At 38.4% G+C, this 24,604-nt stretch overlaps 1 protein-coding gene across 4 annotated transcripts in view; it reads right to left on the bottom strand.

Moving 5' to 3' along the window:
• LOC122880477 (complexin-2-like) overlaps positions 1-24,604 on the bottom strand; it is a 58,585-nt gene that overhangs the window by 4,780 nt on the left and 29,201 nt on the right. For all 4 annotated transcript variants that reach the window (XM_044205646.1, XM_044205643.1, XM_044205642.1 and 1 more), the window contains exon 3: positions 4,242-4,417. In XM_044205646.1, the coding sequence (XP_044061581.1) occupies positions 4,242-4,417 (176 nt within the window). The remainder of the gene's footprint in view (positions 1-4,241; positions 4,418-24,604) is intronic.

Genomic DNA, 24,604 nt, shown 5'->3' with positions numbered 1-24,604 from the left:
AATGCTAACAATTAGCTTACAAAACCCTGGGCCCCAACAGACTTCTATTAAACTGTGTTTAGAGGAGAAAGAGCACGAAATTGCAATTTAAAACAGTTGAAAGAACAACAACAGCTGGGAAATCTGTTTCACCAGCACCTTGATTTTACCATACTTAAGTAATGCGATGACAACTGAGCCAAGAATGAACTACTATATCCAAGGTCAAGAGTAAGTTCACATGCTGTATTGTTGTTTTCATGTCATTTATACACCTACATGTAGTTTGACAAAATCTCTGGACTCATGGATTGATCACTATTAAAAAAAACCCCAATAGACAAAGTCAAAATCACCCTGTTATGCTAAAAATGAAGCTGTTTATAGTTCATGAAAAGCCGATATTTTGGATATACAAGGTTTTTGCACAATGACAACAACTTGAAACAAACAAGTCTGGACAGGCTCAGACAATTTACCACTAACGCTCCATGTCATCTTAAACACTCTTTCCTTAATTGAACTTGAAGCTTTAATGAATCTAAACTGATGGAGAGTGGATGATATTAGTTCTAATTTCAAGATAATTTGAAACCAGTATCTTGTCAGCCTTTTTTTTTTGATATAAAGCTTCTGGATCTGTGTTCACAGTTACCTAAAGCATATTTTGTGTATGTGTGGTCCTAGTTTGATCAAAATCAACAAACAGTTGGACTGCAAGGAAAAGGTTGCAGAGCACAGGAAGGTCAAGAGGCTGAGCGATGGTTGATCTTGAGGCAGAGATGCAGAAAATGAGCTGAACTCCTCCATGACCTCTTTGCTGCTCTCCCAGGTGCACGTTAATGTGATTCTGGAGCAATAAATATCTTCAAGGAAGACTACTAGTGTACATTTCCACTGTGAAAATGTGCACAGGGGCAGTATGAGCATCTCTGTTTGTGTTTTTTGAGTGGAGCACAATACTGTTGCTGAGGGAACAACAAATTCAAAAAGTATGCAAACGCTAGGCTTTTCATCCTTTTCTTTTGCCATTAAAGTCTACATCCAGCTCAATATTATCTTCGGTCACAACTAAACAATCCTTTTGTCAAGCTTTGATATTTCTAAGAAATGCCTCCAATGAAACTAGGAGACATTCTTTAAGGTGTTGTAAATTAATACACAATAGATAGATGTTTGTAATGGAATACTTTCAAAGCCAAAGCACACACAAATAATAGCAGCTGATTGATGGTTTGACAGTTGCTTTAATTCTGGTCTTATATTTTACTCAAAACTGGATTCGAATGACTCATCCTGTAGCCAGTGAGTTCTTCATCCCCTGTCAGGTAATAGGACGCTACTTTGTGATCCTTAGTCTTATAACACAAATCTTTTTCCTCAAAAATATTGCATCAACAATAAATGCCAAATCGGTTACTGTACCAAAAAGAGATGCTGCTATAACCCTTAAGTCAATGTGGGCAACAATCAATCAGCAGGAAGCTGCAACAAATAAAACCATCAATGAAAGACAGACAGCAGAGATTATATCTAATACTGGGACTGATCTTCATCCTTGGCATGTTTATGGCTACAATGCAGACCAGTTAAACTAATTCCCATGGCATGAATGTTGTCTTTTTTTGCAATACACATGCCTCTCAGTTTCAACTTTAATATATACAGTAATTCAATATGCACTGGTCCTGTCTGTAAATGAGTCCAGATAATCCAGCATGGAGAATATTATTAGATTAGATTCAGATTAGATTGTCATGTATCCACCTTTAGAATAACAACCCAATAATTTATCATTTGCAACTACTCTGAATTTGCATTAAAAGTTATGTTATGGGGGAAAAATATGAATGACATTTACTGCATATTGAACAAAAACAACAATTATATTCATAAGTAGGTTGAAAGGGTGAACATATACTTGTTTTCCATCACCATCTCATACTAGTAACCACTGTCTACATTTTAGCCACACTCTCTAGGGATGGCAGTGTCAGTAAGTCAGTCGGGTAGTCGACCACATTGGTCCAGACTGAAATATCTTGACAAATATTGGATGGATTACCAAGAAATGTGCAAATATTCATGGCCCCCCAGATGATGAAGCCTAATGACTTTGGTGATCCTCTGACTTTTTGTAGCACCACCAGGAGGTTGAAATACCTGCAAAACTATGACAGTCCCATCAGCATCAGCTGTACTTTTTGTTTAGTGCTAATTAGCAAATGGTAGCATGCTAACACAATTAATTAACATGGTGAACGTGCTAAATATAACCTGCTAGTGGGCATGTCTGCTGGTATAAGAATTTTGCTCAAAGTAATGCTGTGCCTAAGTACAGTCTCTAGCATGACTGATATTAATTAAACATGCATGATCATTAGCTTTCCTTTACTTTAACCAAGTCATTTGGCTTAATATTGACTGTACACTAACTATATTCAAGCTTCCACATTTGACAAATGTAGGAATAACTAATTAAAAAAACATTTACAGTGGACATTTTGCAGACAGTACATAAAACAAAAATGTAATCCACGAGGCATTATGTTTCCCCAAAAACATCTAATGCACCATTGTGGCTACTCAGAGAGGCAGCAAGATATCATCCTGTGGCTTTAAGTCAAACACAAAATTTGTTAACACAAAGCAGCCTGATTAGCTGAATAGTTGGAGGCACTTTTGCAAAAATATTTGAGAAGTGTAATCATAAGTCTTAGTTCACCTGAGAAATGTTTCTTCTTGACTTTATGACAGGTTGATGGATATCTCCTCTGTATCTTCTTCCACTTGCTCCCTTCTTTGTTCTCTGCTTTCCTTCCATGCCGCTCTGTTTCATTCTGTTGCAATCTGTCTTAGTCTCTCTCTCACTCTCAGACTTGTTCCACAGTAACAATGGCATGCATCAGTTGCAGTGAAGACAGTTACGCTTAGTCAGCCCCTCTCCACTCGCTATAATCAAACACTTTCCAAAGATATGCTGTCATATCGCTCTGTCTCCCTCCTCTCTATTCTTTCACAGTTGTTCCAAAACTAAACCAAAGAATCACTGAGACTCGGTGGAGTGGAGAGCTGATCCTTAAACTCCAAAGATAGCTTTACAAGGGCTACACATGGAAAAGTTTTAAACTCAGCTTGAAAGCCCTCAGTGTTCAAGTCAAATATTCAATTAGCAATGTCAAGAGGAATATTTGACTGCAAGCTGCAGACACTTTGATACCATCAATTAACATTTTATTACAGATGAATTAAATAGTAAGCATGAATTTATCATGACAAGATTGTCTTGACAAGACAAAAAAAGAAAAACTGAATATCATCACCAAGGAATCCTGTACGTGTTAACTGAACTGCACACAGCACAGTTGAGTTTGCAAATCTGACCAGTCTGCAATGGTTTAAAGCAAACTAAATATGTAAGGAGAGGAGAATGATCTTGGGTAGTTCAACTTTTTCTGAATTAAGCATACAGTAGAAGCAACCCAAGTTCATATGCAACTACATCACATTACATACTTTACATTAGTTTTGGGCAGAACATGTGTGATGCTCCCCACATTACAGAGAGTCTCACAATACAGTGAGGTTCTGTCACCAGATAGACATTTGAAATTAAATTTAATTCATTGCCACTGTATTGGGGTGCTGGCAAAAATCCCAGAGGTGGGCACAAAACCTATCTGCATGGCAGGATACAACTAGTAATAGTGAAAAAAGAGAGCTTTAGAGAGAAGTTCAAATCCTGCTTACTTTCACATCTCTACACAACTGGCCTATCACAACTTGAAGTCGGCATGTTTGTCAGATTCTCAGTTTTGGAAAGTCAAGCAGCCCCCCAAAAATCGATGTCTGAAAGGTCTGGGAGAGATGGTTTCAGAAGTTGTCCAACGATTCCACAAGCACTTGGTTTGAAGCCTCTACTGTACATTCCCTCCGAAACATATTAGCCAATACAAATGAGTTGTGTGTGAACGTTATTTGTAGCAGACAAGAACGAGTATTGTGGTTGTGCTGCACTGTACTGAATATGTTCACACGAGTCCAGTTGTGTGTTCTTTATATAATGAGGTAATGCATGTTCTTTATCAAACAAGTGGTAGTGTTGCCCTAGAGAGGTTGTGCAGCAGCTATCATGGTAGAACTGGTCATCTCCCAACCTTTCTTTAGTAAATGTACCCTACACCTCTAGGGAATAAACAAGGGAGTGAACATTCTTTGTTAACTTTCTACCTCTGTTAGCTGGATTGAGATGTATTCTTTACCTTATCCCTGATGCCCTGTCGGAGGTTTTCTCTCTCTGCTTCCATTTTTGCATATTTGGCCTTCCTCTCCTCCTCCTGTTGCCTCAGCGCCTCTTGCCTTTCTTCCTCTTTTTTCTGAGCATCGGGATCTTTCTCCTCTTCCCCACCAAGCATCTTGCCCATGTCTTTGGTGGCCCCTGTTGGTGGTGGTGGCAGAAAGAGAGAGAGAAAAGTGATAAATGAAACAAATGTCAAGCAGAAATCTTTTAACAAGTGACAATGGCAATTCACAGTAATTGCACATAACAGATCTCAGCTATCAGCTGTTGCTAAGCATTTGATGTGAACAGTGTACATCTGTACGAGATTTGGATAATTCAATAGACTTTGCTTTGTATTTCAATCCTCTTTCAGGCCAGTGAAAGAGCAGCTCAGTCTGCCCTCGATTGAACCAAAGACAAAAGTGTCTGACAATAGAGGGAACAAGAGGTGAACGCCATGAACAAAAGCCGGAGATAAAAGGCACCGCAATGAATTATTAGCAATTCTCTTGATTGCCTTTGTGCTGCTCACTTTGGCCTTTGCTATCTCCTACAGGAATTTACATCCTCATGTAAAGTGTCCTCTTGGATATGGGTCAAGACATGAGAACAAAAGGCTTAGAGTCTGGATGTTTAGCTTTTGTGTTCCTTCTTTGATCACTTCTAATGCTAATCATTTTGGAAATTAAGCTTTTCCTACTTTTGCACTGGCTGTTACTTGCTCTGGATCAGAGCATCAGTTCGTATTTTAAATGTAAATGTTATGGTTTTACTCGATGACTTCTTCTTCTGTCTGTGTGGAGCATCTGGTGTGTGCTATGGGCATCAAATGACATGCTTCATGTGTCACTACACTGCTGGTGTGTTTTGCCCTAGCCCTGTATCCCCAGGAATTACGTTCATAATGGATGATTCTGCAATTTATGTCCAGTGCTGACTCGGGAACAAGAATGCCCCATATGTTAGAATGTGGAGAGTAAGGGTGTGAAGGTTGTGGTGATGGATGGGTGTGTAGCCCGTCATGTGGGGGAGTTATTGTTCTGTCACATCTTTTAACGGTATGTTAAAATGTAAAAAATTGTAACCACGATGATGATGATGAACCGTAACCATGTTTTTTAGTTGGCTAACCTTAAACATACATAATGTGCCACAACCACAATCAACGCCATGAAAAACGTCTGCTCTTGTGTGCACACCATCATTGCTGTTGGAGCTGTCAGGACTCAGATAAAGCTATTTGCTGCCTTTCACTCTTGCACAACATGAAAACAACTTTCACAGAGAGAGATAGATAGTCCTTCACAGTAAACATTTTGTTTTGTCAGTACCTGTTCTGTTGCCATTTTGTTGTGCTTGAGCGAAGTGTTTCTCAAGTGTGACGCTTCTGTGTCTGACACACAGGAACAGATTCTACTCTCCCCAGAAAACACAGACTCTCTTACTACCTTCATTATGATGTTGATTATTGTTGAAAAATGTAATAAGGCATTCTTTTGTAAATTATAATGAGAAATGTAAACTAGACATGATAATAATAATAATAAAACTTTATTTATAGAGCACTTATCAAAACAAAGTACAAAGTGCTTCACAACAAGAGAAATAGACAAACAAACAATATATGACCCAGGTACAGTCCTTTATGCTTGTTATACAATAGACCTTAACTGCCTTGCTCCATTTTGCTTCAAGTGTTACATGGCAGTACACACTCTGAGCAGCAAGAACATTGTCAGTTTTACTGCTTAAGTAAAACCCTTAAAAAAATAAATGCTGGTATTAGCCTTTAAACTATAACAACTTGAAAGGCCATAGTTCAAATCAGACTAATCTTGAGTGTCATCCTGCGTGTTGAGCTGCTCCTGCAGTGCTTTTGAACATTACCTTTACATGGGGCTCTGGCTGTGTGTTCTCACCAGAGGCATCAGCTATTCTTTCCAGCTCAGTGGCTGGAAACAACCCAGTGCTCTAGCAGCGGCCCGATGAACCCTGAACCCACGACTCTCTGCTCACTTCCAACTTGCAGGAAAGAAATTGATTTTAACAAGAACTCGGCCTCCTGGACCACACCGGGCAAATTTGAAATACGCCTGACTCTCTCCCTGCTCCGAGTCCAGCACACTTCCTTTCACTATTAGCACCTCTGCACCCTGGTCTGTGCGCGGCTGCTATGCTGAGCCTCGCAGGCTCTCCGGAGGAACAACTCAAAGACACAGCCATCTGCTTCAGCTGTGAAATTGATGAGACAGCGGTGACCTTGAGGTTCTTGGCTGCAGTCCGAACTTGCTGTGTTGATGGAGCAAGTCAAGCCCCAGTCATACGGAGCAGGGTAACTACTAATTAATAAACAGACATGATGCTGTTTCATGTTTTTTTTTATTAACTCCTTAGTGTTCCAAACACATGATGTGTTGACATGTTAAGAATGCATTACGTTCATTATCTCAAGGCTTTTTCATGTCAGCGTAACATGTAAAATATGCACTAACATGACATGCATACCAGGGCCATCAGTCTGGATTTTATCCAGTCCAAATGAAATCAGTCAGTGACTTTACTGTGTAACAATTTAACAGAATACTTGTAACCTTTCTTATAACAAATCATAATCTAAACAACACACTTTCAAACAACTGTTTGTCATCGGCTTTTTGTGTTTGTTCTTTGTTATTATGTTAATTGTATAGGATCAATTTATGTAATACATAAAGTCATCAGATATATTAAGCATGAAAGTTTATTCTTGACTTTGGAAAAAAAAAACTTAACTCAAGGTCCACTTGCAACATTTTTCTGGAGCTTTTAGTCAAATCTCATGACCAAACTTCATCCACTATTTCCAGTATTTTTATTATTTATAAATAATCGATGAAAGTTACTGTTCACACTGTGAATAAATAATGAAGAAAGTCTAAATATAAACCATGTTTTCACCTTAAGGTGTAGAATATACTCATGTTGACTTTAATCCAAACTGGTGGCCTCATATTAAACCTGATCAGTTTCATCTCCATACACTAAGTGTCTGAAATGCAGTAGCTAATCATACATAAGATAAGCTGTGAACTCATGGTTCTGCCATAAATTTGAGGTAACTAAAGATGTCAAGGAGTCAGATAGATGCTTTGAGTTTTTCTCAGTGCTGCAGCTGAACCTTGACTTCCCTGTTTTGAGGGCGAGCAGGTGAGTTTTCTTTCAGGCACCAAGAAACGTTTGGGATTAATTATTAATCACATGTTTATATGCAGTCATAAAGCAGAACCTTGTAGAGTTACTTTACTACTGCAGTAAAATTCACAAGAATATGTCTTAAAGATTCTTTCTGTTTCTCTGTGCTTTGCCCCAGGCCAAACTGAACTGCTGAATGGGACTGTCCCAGTTCGCTCTACTTTGTTGATGGTAGCTTGAGGGGATTTCCCAAATCTTGTATGCATAGCAATCTTCAGTGAAGCTGAATAGAGTCTGATGGAGAATATCCCTCATCGCTTCAGGGATAATAACTTTGGCCAAGTTGAACAGAGAAACTTTTTAAACTTTTAAAACTTGTTAAACTTTAGAGTCTGCAGATTCAAATTAAAAATAGCATGACATGCTTTATATCTTGTTTGAATTTAGACTTTATTAGAGATCTCTTCCTACTTTCTTGTCATCATGACCTCTTCGCACCTTCTCATTAGCACTGCCACTGCCACTGAAATGATAATTTGTGCAAGCAAAGACTACACAGTTGGGTTACAATATGCATATGATGTAATATTTTTAACCTTAGAGTAACTTAGTCTAACAAATATAGTCATAATAGTTGAAGAATGTGTCAAATTGTGTTTTAATTTTGTCTAGATTTGTCTAATTACACTGCAATTACAATTATACTCTTATTAAAAAGAAAGGCTCTAAACAAAAGTTTTACCCATACCTTTAGGTGGTCCTTCTGTGTTTTAAGTGATTTTGGTTGAAACTCTTTTTCAGTGTCCTTTGGCAGAAAAACCTGGCTCTTAGAAATATGTCAGTACACCACAACATCCTGGTTCATAAATGTTGATGGTCCAGTGTGCAGGCCCTGTCTTTTTCCTGCAATTTTCAGTATAAATCAGCTGTAATATCAGACAGATATACCTCTTATCTAGAGTCTAATGCTGATGATTTTTACCTCTTTGCAACTGATGCCACTTTATCTCTTGTATTTCACATGTTGCAGTGTCTCTCCCAAACCCCCACATGACTAATCTCAATGCTCAAGGCTAATTAGCTCGTCTGATTGTGACAAAGTTGCTGTGTAGTGGTGCGAAGACAAAAGCCTTGGTGTCATCAAACGCTGCCAGCTGTGGAGTCTGGGAATGGTAAGCAAAACGAGAAAGCTCCAGAGGAAGAGCTGGGAGCCTCGGCCATGGTTAGAAAAACACTGAAACATGGTTCAAAGTACTTAATTAGAAAGCACAATAAATAACTCCCTCAGCACAGTGCTAGAGCTATACTTGCTGATTGCTAATAATGGTTGTAAAAGCCAACGGCAAATAAAGGTTTAACCAGAGTTCTAAAATTCCTGCCATGAGACCAAAACTTGTCAAGGCTTAAGCATCAACTGGCCAGAGAAAATATAAGGAGGCCAATTCTTTTCAATGGAAAATACAGGCCTTGAATAGAGATACAGGGTTACGATCTCCCCCATCAGTGACCACTTGTTATCATTCGACCAAGGTCTCAAGACTCTTTATCACAATTGAAATCCCCAAAAGCTAATATGTGAACCTTTGAGCTGAGATTGTCTGTACTATACAGAAACCTCAGTAAACCTTCGGTATAAATTGGAGTTGATTTAATGATTTAATCCAAACTCAAACAAAAACGTTGATTTAGCTGTGATTCCTTCTGTAAAAATCCAATGTACCATCAAAATTCACATTGTGGCCATAATTCGTTTATTTAAAAATCAACTCCACTAAACATGTTACAGCTCTACACATGTAAAAGATAAAGATAAATGGGGGTGTGTTTGACATGACTCAAGAAAAAGAGTCTACAGCAAAAACCATGTTTTACCATTCCTACACAGTACGAGCCTAACCTGTTTAGTGACATCACTGCCATGAGCGTGGAGAGTTGGTTAACCGTGCTAACACATTACAGCTTTAAAAAGGACTTTTTAGGTCGGCTGAGGCCTGAGAGCTAATTTTTAAGTAGAAGAAGGCTTTCTCTGCTTAGCGGGAAAAGGAGTAGAAATTGAAATGATCAGGGAGAAGTTGGGAAATTATAGATGGTCGAGTCACGCAGTGGACTGTGCAGAGTTACATAAAGGCTGGCTTTAGATTTGGAGAGGGTGTGAAAACATGAGGAGGGAGTGTCTGTGTAAGAATCTGTGGTGCTCTGTGTGTGTATGAGGCTCTCCTGGTGGAATGAGAACAAAATGTACAGCTCTTAATTCCCACTATGCATATGTGCATGTGTGATGTGTGTGTCACAGTAAGTATGTACAGTCGCAGTGCGCTGTCAGAGCAGAGAGTATAATCAAGTGCATGTCCTCCAGGTGCATTTGGGCTCCATGAGTGTTTCAACTTGTGTGTATGTGTGTGTGCATGAGTTGCATGTTTCGTGCTGACGGATGGGTGAGACCACATGAGAAGAGTCCCCTGTGGAGCCCAAAGGATGGAGAGAGAAAAAAGGGAGAGAGAGGGCTGAAATGGAAGACAGTGAAAAACAAGGACAGAGGAATAAGGTTAACTAGAATGATAGTGACTAAGATCATTTCAAGGTACAATACAGCACGTTAGAGATAGAGAGCATGAGTGTGCATAAGTAAGAAAAAAGAGAGTGACAGACTAAAAATAAAAAATCTGTAACTAGGACAGATGAAAGAGCTGAGAGTGATACACAAAATTTACATCGATGAAAAAGAGCACTAGAGAAGAAGGGGTATGTAGGAAGAGAAAAGAGGAGTAATGGCCAGAAAGAAAGGACAGTGAAGGGGAACAAAGTAAAGAGAATGAGAATGATGACAGAATGATAATTGTGAAAAGTTAAGAGGAAGAGAAGATACAAGGAAATTTACAGATGAAGAAAGATGAGACAGGAGGGCAAGAGAAAGAGAAACTGATTTAGAGAAAGAGAGATGGAGAAAGATTTAATAAATAGGCAAGGGTATTGTGAGAACCAGAGAGAAAAAGGGAGATACTGCAGAAAAAAACGTGATAGCGCAAGAGAGAGGAAACAGCGGGACCAGCTCAAGGACTCTGTGTTCCTGCGCTCCCATCTGTCATCAGTCCTCAGCAGTCCCACGGCTGTCGACCTGCGGGTCCCTGCTTCAACCCCCACGGCCCACACCAGCCGCCCAGACCATCATCATCAGTCTCCTGCTCTGGGCTGGGTGGGAAGGTGGTCTCAAAACCCAGTGGAAAGACCACCAACCTTACCGTAAATCAGAAAACAACATGGCTGGGTACAGAGAGAGCAGACTGAAAATATTAACTGTGTCCTCCACGAGTTGCATCTCAAATCATTTAGTTAGGTAACAAGAGCACAGTGTACACAGAAAAGCTCGACAGAGCTTCTTAACCTCTTTTAGTGCATTGTTGTAGTTTTACAGGACATTTACTGTATGGTTCAACCTCACCGTTCTCATCAACCCCGTTTCCAGCAGCAGCAAGCCGCTGTTTTCAGCAAACAAGCTCTGATAAACCCACTGCCCACTACCTGCCAGGCACCAAGAGCCAAATGTTTTTCTCAAGAGTTGGTGGAGACCAAAACAGAGCTAAAAGGAGAGTGAATATTATATTTATGTTAGGCAAACAGGTGGCCAAAAACACAACTCCAGTGGATGCTAACTTAATAAGGCGATAATATGTCTAACCATGTGTCTGCCTTAAAGTGGCCTATGGGCCTGTAGAGTATTTCTCTGACTAAGCCAGGTAGGAACAGCTTTAGAGACTTCCTCTTCTTCTGTCACACATGAATCGCATTAAAATATTTTATTGACTCTCACTCTCTTGTTGACTTTTCAAATTTTATTGGACATAACTGACTGATTTTGTGAAAAGCACACCGTATAGGTCGATTGTGAAAGCAGCTTATTACGACCCATATTTATGTTTATTGTTAGGCTGCGACCTCTAGTGGCCATAGCAGTTGCAATGACGGGAGCAAAGAAGGAAGTCAGGTGACGTTTGAGCAACAAAGTTCGCAACAAACACAGGACTTTCATTCAGGAGACTGGGGTTTGTGTCCCGTGTGAAACCAAGTCAAAGTTGACTTATTTAAAGTTTAAAGTTAAATAACATTGCGTAGTTGACTTACGTCACGTGACTTACGTAACTTACGTAACTTATTTTAACCCAAACCACAATCTTTTCCTAAACCTAACCAAACTGTGGCGGTTTCACAACATTAATCACGAGTTTAACGTCATGTGACTTACGTAATGTACTTAAGCGCTGGTACTTTCCAACGGTCATTGCGATATTCCTGCCAACATGGTGATGTAAACTCAGTGAGTCACAGTGTTTTTGATGCTCATTGTTTTACATCTTTCTTCTTTCTAATGATTATGTTTAAGAAAAAGTCTTTTTGGGCCATTGTGCCAAATATGGAAAGGCCTCATTCGGGTCAATCAGTGTCCATGATGAACACTAGAGGAGGCACCTTGTGGCCTGACACATATCAAAAAACTAAATAATGTGATGATAAACGTTAAATAAAGATGCCTATAGTTTTATTGCCAACTGAGGATTGCCAAGGACGATGACTGGGAAGCCGTTCACTGTCAGAGTAACAACGATGCTACACATTGTTTATTTTACTTAGTTATCTGAATCATCTGAAAAGCACACTTGTTCATGCTTTCTCCAGGACACACACACACACACGCAGAATCAACTTAGTGTTCTTGGATTTGATAATCACCTCATGTGCGGTTTATGGCTTTTAAATTTGCCTTGACTGGATGAAACAGTGTTGCTGAGGTAGAAGGAACCAATCAGGTATCAGCGTGAGTGTTTATAAAGTTACAAAAACATGTTCACATCCACATCTCGCCAACTTCTTAAAAGGACATGTAGAAGTCATGGTTGCATCGTGATGCTTTCAATGATCTGTGGCTGTGTTTCAACTCCTACACAAAGTTTTATCAATGTCAGACCTTGAAAAGATGAAAAAAAATCTTTTGTTAAAGCAGCACTGAGTCACTTTTCACACTGAGTTGTCTGTGCCAGTCCTTGACAACTATTGACTCTATCAGGGAGACTGGTTTGGTTTTTGGAACACAGTTGTCTTTGGAGAGCTCTAACAACGCTTTGGGTAGAAGAAGAAGAGAAATCCCTGTTCAGTACAGAAAATTGCAAGAGTGACAGGCTGACCAGGGAATGATATTTTATAGCTGAATGGTGCCAAGTTAAATCTCCTCTAAAGTGTCATTGAGCAAGACACGGAGCACCTTCCTTTCCTTGTATGTTCATGTTGTTGGGTGCCTTTAGTGGCTTAACTGTGTCTCTGTGTCTTTAAAAAAATGTCCTTGAGCAGAAAACTGAACTGCCTAACCAAGTGGCTGAAATGAAAAGGGAACGTCTGCTTGTCTACCTTCATTTTGCATGGTGAAAAGACAACTTAAAGTCATGTTATCTCAAAAGGCTACAGTACTGCATGTCTGTCTTAACTGTGTGGTTAAAATTGTTACAGTAGATATCGATGTGATGAAGCATGTCATATTGTGTAGATTTTTAAATATACTGAACGCCAGAAACTCTGTCTTGCCTAATTGCCTTCAGTCCATATCTTGTAGAATGTGCTTTAAGATTATAATTTGATCAACATTTTATTTATTTTACTGTGGGACTTTTCTTTAAATTTAGTCTACAAATGAATAAGGATGGATTTGAATAAATAAACCAAAGTTAACTGAAAAACTATCTAACTAATATAAGAAGCATGTCAGTAGTTGAAGTATTTGGCAAAGTGGGCAGAAACGCAGAATGATTTTTCATGTGCTGGAAGTGAAATGGAAAGAGGACAAAAGGAGATGCGCGATGTGCCCTGATGTCTCTGGGGTACATGGGGAATAGAGGCCTGAGGTACATCATTCCTGGGCTTTATCACCCGTTCGCAAACCATTATCATTGGAAGACAGCCTCACAGAGTCTGGCCTTGTCAATGAGCGGGCAGGGACAGGCCACATTTATCACTTCTGAGGTTGGCACCAAGGACGGGGCAAACCACCCATCCACACACACACACACACAGAATGCAGGTCACCACAATATGTATTTACTAGTGGATTTCTTAGTTTATCTTAGTAATATGTGCAGATAAAGCAAATTCAACTACTTAAATAACAGTATCAATAATGAAAATGAGCAAATAAATCAAAATGTACATTAGATTTAAAAAGACAAGAAGACAAGCTTATGATCAGAGCACTCAACATTAGACGACCAATATATGTTCCAAGAACTTAGTCTGATCAAAAAAAGAAACAAATCCCGGTAAGCTTTGTAAAAATAATATTTAGTCATACACACGAAAGATTTCATCAAAAAACTACAATACATGAAGCTAAAAATAGACCAAAATGCAATCATTTTCTCCCCGGTGAAATACAATGTCACCAGGATAATATCACGTTAGCACTCTCATCATGATGATCACTGGCTCATTATATGATAACTGGCTTTGTATGGAATTTAGGTCTGATAGCTTCTTCTGGCTCTTCAGATAAGTATCTGTGGTGGTGCTCTAACAACCCACGACAGCTCGGGGTGGCACGTTTGGTTGCGTGCCAGAGATCACGGAGAGCAATCGCAGAACTTCATAAGCAATTACTCTGGAGTCACTGCAGTAATAAGTCATGGAGGTGACGCTGCAGCAGGACTCTACCCACCAGGAGTCAGGAAGGATGTATAATAATTTAAGTTGTATATATGGAAGTGAGAAAGATGCTAAATGAGGAAAACTAAATCTGCATTTTAGAAGAGCTGATGTATGTATTGTACTGTATTACCCTTGCTGCAGATAAGCAGTCAGGTTTCAGTGTTATCAACTAGGCTTCATATTACCTGGACTGCTATTAATACATGGTATTAATATCTACTGTAAATAGCGTATTATTTTATATTACTTTAATAACCTTTAAACTTTAATAACAATATTTATATTAATCAGTGTTAGGTAAAGAAATACCAAGTAAGATATGAATTACATCTTGTTTTTTTAGCTTTAGGCATTGCTGTTCCATTTTCACTATTCGCAGCTACAACATCATAATGGTTGCTACGCTTTTAGACTTTTTAACCTAATTTTTGCCCTAATAAGTAAGTTTGGATAATGGGAAAGCAAAATGAAGTGTACATTGCCACATGCTGCCTTCATGAATGGACTTTGATGCTGTAGGGTCTGTTTTTGTTTTTGTTTTTGTGTTGCAAAAGTATTGTGCAACTATTTGTTCTCCCTGGAAATGATTAACAATGAAACTTATAACATCCCTCTGTAATGTGAAGAAGTTGGTCATGTTTGTGAGCCCACTAAATATTACTAGTGAGTAGTTTGTTAATACATTAACCTTTACAACTTGATAGATATTACATGTGCTTCTGTGAGTTTGTTTTGGAGTCTGTTTGGTCCCTAGTGGTCAAAAATCACTTAATGCAGCTTCAAGAATAGCAACAAGTAATCTGTAATTTATCACTGTTTTCCAATTAAATACTCTAACCATCCATCCATTACTGCTTATCCTTAGAGGGTCACGGGGGCCTGGAGCCGATCCCAGCTGACATTGGGCGAGAGGCGAGGTACAGCCTGGACAGGTTGCCAGTCAATTACAACCATTCACACTCACAGTCACACATACGGGCAATATCGACTGCTTGTTGAACCAAGCTCCTACAACACATGAACCTGTATGGCTGTGTTGAGGTCACATTATCGATTCAAGGGTTTAGCCTCTGTCATGGTGCTGCTAAAGTGCTCTTGAGCAGATAGACAAGGGACAGAAGATTGTCTCCTACAGGGATCAATAAGGTATTAGACAGTACTTGGAAGGCATACTCTTATACCAGTGCTTTTTTTTTTTTACAGCTATGTCTGGTTTTCTGATCCCTGTGTGTGCTTACATTAAAGGAAATATCTAAAAATAGCCTGCCAGACGGCTCATTAAATGCATCTGTGAGAGACCAAGGTACTAATGCAGACTTTCTTAACATAATGAAGACCAAGTGCAAAGTCTTTTTACATTCAAGGACAAATGTTTGGATTTAATACTTACTAATAAGATTTTGTTGTTTTATTGGTTAGTATTTAAATAGAAAACCTCAATCATCACATTCTGATGGAGTCAGTTATGCACACAACAGCAGTCGTTTTCCTGGTCATAATTTGAATACATTTTAGTTTGGAAAAGTCGATAAAATACTTCCAAGATGTAATTTCAGCTGTCATTTCCCCTCAGAATTGATCATGTGCATCTGTCTTGACAGTTCAATGAGCTGCATCAAGCTAGTGATCCCTGATGGTGTATACACTTGGAAGTAATTCACATGACATCAGTCTGAAAAAACACCTGAAAAAAGAGAGCATAAATGATGTCTTTCAGGTGTCCATTCTTGGTCTCTTACAACCTACTCAGCTTGTGTTTAATAATTTTTTTCTAGTGTTAAAAGTAATATGTCAAGTTACTTTAAGAAACATTTAGCTATCGTCAGATTTTTGTGTGATATTGTGTTTGTTCTTTGCCCATTTCTTAACCTTAATGTCACTCCATGCTGTTCCTTCAGTACTCAATGTACATTTTTAGTCAAAAACTGGTAGTGAAGTATACCCAAAAATAGCACCTGTTTCATCTGCTCCCTATGTAAAACAAACAGCAGCTGTCGACAACCACAGAAGACAAACCCCTGAAATATCTAGAAAGCAGCACGACATGTTGATGTTTTAGAGAGCCAAAGTCCTGATGCCACTTCAATGCAATGCCTCATTGATTGATTGGGTTTCTTTTATTGGTCTTTCTGAAAAAGTGAAACATGTTCCTGTGGTTTATTATCCATAGTTTAAGATAAATGGGTATGTATTACAGCATTTGCTATTAGCATTCAAACCCTTCGTAATTTAAACAATGTTAAACAATTTGTTAGCATACAAAACACCACGGCTCCCATCCTAATACCTAAATGACTCCCAAAACAACATATATGACCGTTGGAGAGTAGCCAAATAAAAACGTGGTTAATGTTGTGAAATGGTCGCAGTTTGGTTATGTTCAGGAAAAGATCATGGTTTGTGTTAAAATAAGTTAGTTAGGTTAGTAAGTCACGTGACATAACTATACGTAACTTATGTAAGTTAAAATAAGTCAGTGTTGACTTTTGGTTTCACACAGGACACAAACAGCGGTTTCCTAGGTGAAAGTCCTGTATTTGACCCATCCATCCACCCCGGCCCCTGCCTATGCAGACTTTGTTGCTCTTTAAACTACCTCACCTGACTTCCTCCTTTGCGCTCGTCATAATAAATATTTTTATGGGAAAGCGTATCCTGATTTTACCTGAACTGGCTGTTTATTTTATTGCTTTTGTGTATTTTATTGCTTTATATTTCATCATTCACTGTGGTATTTTATTTCTCTTGTTGTGAAGCACTTTGTACTTTTTCTTTTTAAGTGCTCTATAAATAAAGTTTTATTTCTTATTATAATAAATGTAAATACAGGTCGTTATAAGCTGCTTGCCCAGAAGACCTATATGGCCTTATTTTTGGGGAGGACGGTCTTTTAATACATAATTGTAACTGCTAACTAGGAAGCCAATTACAGTAGCTTTGTGGAGATGCTGTTATGAAAGCAGGTATGAATGATGGACCTGTATAAAATCTATAGTTCTACGTTATCAGAGAAAACAGTTTATATACCGGTGGTCTAAAGAAACTTTTTAACTAAGGTTATTTCTTTGAAGCTTTGTTATTCCTACACATGTCAATCAATCCAGTCACTGAGGTCATGTTAGTTCATTCTCACACAAATTATTCAAGGCCTAATTATAACTGGCTTGTATTATACTGCTGCTGTTTGCTTTGTTCTGCCAGGTAGGAGACCTGAAAGCAATTATGTCCGAGTCAGATGTGACAATTGTTAAACTCTTTGCGGAGCTGAATAATTGTTTCTGATAATTGCCTTTGAGAGAATCAAAGCACAAGTGACAAATAAAAAATAAGTAAGTGGATTCGTCAACTAATTAGACAACAATTGAATACAATAGAAAGCTTTTGATTGATTTTATATTTAAATGCTGCAGAGCCATTCAAAAGATCTCTTAAAAGTATGCTAAAAGGACTACTTTGTTATCCATTGGTTTCTTTTACTTTATCACACATTTACCTGAAAATCTTCACTCCTATTTTCATTTGTCCTATTTATAAACTCCCTACCTGCCTGAGATGTGACTTCTAACACCAATCTTAACATACCAGACCCAATTAACAGGTTAACTAATTAACATTCCTTCTTCTCCCCCTGTTACTGTTCGGTATGCAAATGAACATGAAAATAAGCATCAAACTTGTCTGAAACTGAACTTATCCTTAAGAGATCTACAGTATGTCCCAGCTCTTGTGGGTAACTGATCAAAAGCCTCATTGAACATTGATAGGCTACGTGACATGGCTTGTGTTTCTCATTTTGTCTATTCATGGTAATCAACTCAGCTGGGAAGATTAGGACCGCATGTCTGTTTTCTTACACTGCTGATTATATTTATGTATGTAGCCAATTTTCTTTCAGAAGCAAAAGTGAAATTGTATTTTATTCTACATAGAACTGGCCATTACAAATTCTCCGATGACAGCCCTAAAGTTAAAAACTGAACTCTTTCACATGCATGAATGGAAAAGGGGGTTTGCTTAATCTGTCAACCAAGAGCCTACGTCTAGGAGAATTCATCAATCCTAGATTAGCATTTTCAGTAGTAATATTTCCCACATGACTACAGATGCTAATGTAGCTTTCTCTTTTGCTCTGCAATAAAATTCCCCATCATCCATGCAGCTAAAAGACTCACATTAAGCTTATATAAAAATCAATGATCCAATCTTTGCCACAATGACAACCCTATCTATTTGATAGGGGGTATCTAAAGGCTAAAACAAAGGCAAAAGATGTTTTGATGTGCAGTGAGAAGTTAAGAATCTAAGCATCCTGCATTTCCGTCTCGCTGAGCTGTTGAAAGAAAATCACAAGCTATAGAGCTTTACAGTCTAAAACATTTCAGTGTTGCGTACTTGGGAGTTCCTCTAGTGCGTCTACAACTTATATTTATTAGCCAAGTTGTTTACTTAATTGACAAGGAAATGGGACACCAATTCTGTCACATGTATTTAAGAAAAAACATCTAACAAACAACTAACTTGAGATGAGTTATAAATGGATAATACAAAATTAAATTTGAAATGTATTTGCCAAGTTAAACAGAGTCTAAATAGAATCCCATGTTACAGTACGACCTTTGAGGAAAGTCATCTTTTTAAAGCTCACGAGCTCCTTCGAGAGCACCGCGATGCTGCTGTCACCTTCCGCAGTAGGCATTACCATGAAAACCCCATGCAGCTAAGCTGGTTGAGATCCTCTGTGGGTATGTATTCTCAGCATTATGCATGCACATTGATCCCTAAGACCCAAGGCTCTGCTTCCCTCTTATCCCCTAGTTATGCTTTTAGCTCAGATTTCGCCTCCTTCCTCTACGCTAATATCAAGAACTATGATTCAATCCTCTGTGCTTCCTGATGGTTTTGGAGAGTCTCAGTCTGTGAATTAGCTTGACGGATCCATGGCTTCCCGCTACGCATAATCACCCTCGCCTCATCCTCCCCTGCCACTATCTGAGTGTACTCATCGATCACGTGTGGGAAATCTGATTTCAATGATAACTAACACCATTACTCAAACATGAGATTGCGCCGACCTCCACGCCGTCACCCGTGGCTTGGATTTGTCTGGCTTTGGAGCTTTTTGAGTGGGTGAAATATGACAATGAAATTCATGCCAATCCCTCTCATAGCTTGAGTGGTCATGCAGGAGCAAAGACTTTGCGTACATACAGAGTAGGACTGTGGAGCTCTGCATGGCTCAGATTAGGTTGCAATTTCCTAATGTACATATACAAGTGTGAAAGACACCAACACCTGCCATCCTGTTTTGTACAATTCACGTCTGTTAAATTATGTTTATCTGCAGTTAAATTGTCAAATTGCTTCACACGCCCACATTTTAAACACAGTATATGTAAAATCATTGTTTGGAAAGGAACCAATAAGTAAAATTTACCCAGTAATTTTGAGGTACTTGTACTTGAGTATTTGTATTATATACTACCTAATACCTCTACCCTAGTACATTTTAGGAGGAAATATTGTACATTTTACTTCACTACATTTATTAGATAATAAAAGTTAATAGTGGAAGATAAAGATTTAACAAACAAAACACATGGTGTTCTCATAAAATATAACCAGATTAACCACCCAGCAATATATAATGTAGGTAAAATTAGCTCCACCTAAATCAACGACAACATTAAAATGCTGCTTACATGTTAATGCATCAGTAATAACAATTTAATAATATAACATAACACTCTGAAAGTTACCATTATTCTGCCTAATGAGTTCTTGACTTACTTTTGATACTTAAACTCCGTAACAAGCACCCACTTTTCCTTTCTGCACAAGCTTGAAAATGACATACCCAAAATAAAATGGTTTTTGCTTTTTAATTACAGCATGATCCTGGTCTCTTTTGAAATCAAAAAGTCATAATTAGTGACGATTAACTAAATTTTCAGATGCACAAACATGGTAAAAAAAAAAAGAAATTTCCCTCACCATTTTTATTTTTATTTTACCGTACTATTTTGGATGCACTCCTGTTACAAAATAAGTAATTGTTGTCAAATATATATTGAGATATTTAAAATGGTTTAAACAGCTCGGATTATGAGGCTTTGTGCTTTTGAACAATGTACTGTATTGTTTCAGCCAAATGCAATCCCGAGGGAGATAACAAACCCCCCTCCAAGCCTGTATCCAGGACACTGCTTGTTAGGATTAAGGGGTTAAGTAAAACTATGAATGCAGGACTTTTAACATTTCCTCCACCACTGCATAAAATAAAAATACTGAAGTACAAGTACCTCAAAATATAGTTGAGATGGAATATTCACATGAACACTAGTGTCAACATCCTGAGCCATCTGTGTCCTCATACAGTTACCAGCTTCTGTTTCAAGGCTTTAAAATCCTTCTGTCAAGTTAGCAGAAGTAGACAGAAGGAATTTTAAATTTTGAAAATCAAAATAGGATCATATCTTTCCCTTGAATTCACTTGTTATATCTCCTGTATTTTATAAAGAGACCAGGTGTTCCTCATGTTTTATACATTCAGTGAGACTTGGTGAAGACAAAAGAAAGTTAAAAACGCTCCACTTCAAAGCCAAACCGGCCCTAATGCATGACTCTGACTGGCAGTGGAGATTAATACAGATGCACTGAACGTGTGAGCATCAAAATGTTTTTAAGTCTTGTCACAGAGCGGACTACGAACTCTGGTGTGAAGTTCCACTTCTGACTTATTCGCCATCAACCTGTCTGGAAGCACAATGACAGTTGGTAATAAAATACAGCTGAGTTGATTCACACTGTGAATCAGAGCCTGCTGAACAAATGCAGCCTCTCTCTTTATTCGGCTCTATAAAACCCTCCATTGAAATGACGAGATAGTATGTAATAAAACATTTCCTATCCTTTCATAAAGGGTTGCCACATTAATTCTCCGTCTCATGAATTTGCAGCATGCTGTTAATGATACATCTTCTTTGTGTTATTACTTTTGATAGCTTAATCAAAAGCATGTATGGCTGCATTATCAACCTCAGCTCTCACTGTGCTCTGTGACCTCTCTGCATTTTGGCTTGTTTCTCACTGTTTTTCCATGTCACCTACAGAAGCCCAAATATAATCAGATTATTTTACAAACTGAGATTCAACTCCAACTCTGTGCCCCTAAGTACAAATTCTAAGCACGTTTTAAGTCTGTTGTACGTTCACATTGGTGTAATGCAAAGTGATTTATAAGAACAATATGTTTGGTATCTATTCCGGTTAACATTGAAGTGCGCTGATTTCTTACCACTGTACGTAAAAAATAATACTATACATGTTGTATACTAGAGTGTAATATGGAATAAGGACAGTGTCAGCACAACAAACTTAAGTTTTAAAAGGAGTTAAGACTGTTACTATGAAATAAAAAAAATGTTGATTGTTGTTTTATTTCAATTATTATTTTTCCATCTATCAACACAGTTATATTATGTGCCTATTTCTGGAGGGAATTTAGCATTTAGAATTTCAGACCAAAACAAATCAACCTTTTTGGCTCACACCTTCCTCCAAAAAAACATAACTCCTACTTGTTACCCTGTGTGAGTGGCAGGTAGGCGTAGTTGAGAGGAATCCAACTGCAAACAAGCAGAAAGGTGAACTTTCCACACCACACAGTTTTTGATTAGACTTTTCAGGCTGTACAACATAATTAATCCTTGGAGGACGGCTGAAGGCTGCAAATATAATGTCGGAAATTGGAGGTATATCAAATACATTTAATGTTTTTTGTACTAAATGTCATTTTGCCCTGAAACTTGTCTTGACCTCCAATTTGAAAACCATTACTATGGCACATCCAGCCAGTTAGGTGTGAAAAGTGTGACCGACTGCAGCAGAAAAATCCCATCATGCCTTTCCCTCGACTCACTTTCAGTCATACCACATGTGTGCTCTGGCGCACTTTCAGGCTGGATTGATGTTTCGGTACTTCTGTGTCCTCTGATGTTCACCAGGCAACCAGACCCCTGCCTCTCCCACAGCTCTTTGAAGTTCTTCTAGTGCAAAAAGAGCTAAAGAAAGTGTAAGAAGTGAGCTGAGAATTGAGGTCAGCGTTGGATTCTCTGTCCGTCTTTTCTTTCTGAATTTCAAGAAATGTAATCCTCATGTAATGGAAGAGTGATAAAGGAGTGAGAGTGAAGGAAGGTGACAATCAGAAAAACAGAGAGAGAGACTTAAGTGGGGGAAATGAAAGAAAGAGAGGGAGAAAAGAAATCGGAAAATAGTAGAGAGAAAGAGAGGCGGAGACTTGATTGTCGTCAAGGAGAAAAAGGAAGTAGAGTGTTTGTGATGCTGACTCATCCATGCCAGTGACCTTGGCTGGCAGAGGAAGAGGAGCAGAATATCAATGTTTTCTTCTCTACAGTGGAGATGAGAGAGGTGGGCCGCACTTTACATGTTCTTAAACATGTTTAACAAAATCTGACAAATCTGGTTACAATAAACTTTATAAAGTTTGTAACAAAGCTTTATGGTGGTTACACAACAGCTGGCTCTGTCATATACAGTATATATTGTGCCTTAAACGTCTAAGAAGGTAGATTTACAAAAGTTGATGACAAAGTTGTATTTTGAATACCATTGGTTAACCTATTAGCAAACCATTAGCAAGCTATTGCTATGACCAGCAAGCTAATGGCAAAGAAACAGATTTTAAGGTTAAGATACACCTACTAGCTACAGTGCTGCTTATGCTACCTTATTGTGGTGTGTTCAGACAGAACACGAATCTAATTTTAGAGGCTTTGCATACAAATTCGCCCTGGGCGGCATAAACTTAGGCAAAGATGTGTGAGTTGAAAATGCTTCAACTTGAGTGAAAAATGTTTGCGTATTCCAGGACTTTATGAATCTGCTTCATAAAAGCAGATATGGGAGGAGAATGAGAGAAAGAACTGGAGTTCCTGTTGAGTTCTGAGATCAGTCAGAGACAGATAGCTAACGTCTTTACACTAGGTACATTTGCTGTTTGGGGCGAATAAACACGGGACTGCACAAACAGTTCAGAAGTCAAATTAATGTGAATGATGCAAGGCGAAAACACTTCCCTTTCTATGTAAACACATCTCTACAGTGGCACCATAAGCTTTGATGGCTTTAGTCTAACTTTCTTCTCCGAAACAGGTTCAGTGGTAGTTTAATTAACCTAACGAAACCATTAGCTAGCTAACTGACCAGCAAGCCAATGGCAAAGAAAAAGATTTTGATGTCAAGACACACCTACTAGCTAATGCTAATGCTACCTTACTCATCACATCATAGTACATGTGATAGTTGGAGCTGCTATCTATAACTTTCAAAATGTTACAATTAGAGCAATGATGTAGCATCTAGTGTTACATTTGTTAAGCTGTCTTACCTTGTTGATGATGTGACAGTGAATATAGTATTGTTGAAGCAATGCCATTTGAAAGAAAGAGTGTCTTCATTGTTTCAGACAGAATGTTCATATTAAGCATATCTGAAACATTTTTAAATGCCAATGGTTTAGTTGGATATTACTTTACCTGCAAGCAGCAGCTAAAGTTAACCTATGGTTAAGTTTAGTTAAATGTTGGAAAGGGTAAACACTGGGTAAAGGTTAAGGAACGATCATGGTAGCGTGATTGTCTAGTAGCATTAGATAGGTAGCTAAATATATAAATATGAATTGGTACGGAGTGTTGCCAATGAACATAAATTGCTAATGCAGAGCAATTGCATATGAACATACATTATAGGAGACAAGCAGAGTTACATGGACATGCTACATAATACATTAATAAAGATAATTACAGATTTCAGCTTCAACTGACAGATACTGGTTAATGAGCTAACAAGCTGACATTACCTAAAAGGCTAAATCAATCCAATATATCACTGGCAGGCCAGTCAAAAACAACAACGATAAATTTAATTGAATGAGTGTAGTAGTGGTTGACATTGCCTATCATTTTCTGTATTCATCATTTGTGGTTATATTACATCACTCATGCAGACTTTTTATGGACTTTATCTACATTTAATATAGCCTCAGCAGGGAAACTACAGATATCTGTCCTCTAAAACAGCACATACATTAAATTAGTTGGTTCCCTAATTTAAAGTCACACATTTTAGAAACACCTGTTCACAGCTGTTGTTTTCAAGAATTGAGTACCTCCAATATGGCTTCTATTTAGGGAAGATCATTACATAAACTCTGTTTGGTAGAAACCAGGCTGATGGTGCTAATGCTCATGTCTCCAGCCTGGTTTGAATATGGCCTTACAAATATTTTTGGTTCAGCTATTTGGACTGTGGGTGGATGTAGCTTTTAAAGAGACTACACTTCAGGTGCATTATGTGTGTGAAAGCAATTGTGTTTGTGAGCATCCGTCCTGCTAAAAGCGTCCTTCAGCGAGACACAGAGTCACCTCCATCTGCAGGCCTGCTGCTGTTTTTCTGATGTCTGACCTCAGA

Source organism: Siniperca chuatsi, linkage group LG8 (assembly GCF_020085105.1).
Source record: "Siniperca chuatsi isolate FFG_IHB_CAS linkage group LG8, ASM2008510v1, whole genome shotgun sequence".
Taxonomy (NCBI): domain Eukaryota; kingdom Metazoa; phylum Chordata; class Actinopteri; order Centrarchiformes; family Sinipercidae; genus Siniperca; species Siniperca chuatsi.
This window is presented reverse-complemented; position numbering and strand designations above follow the sequence as displayed.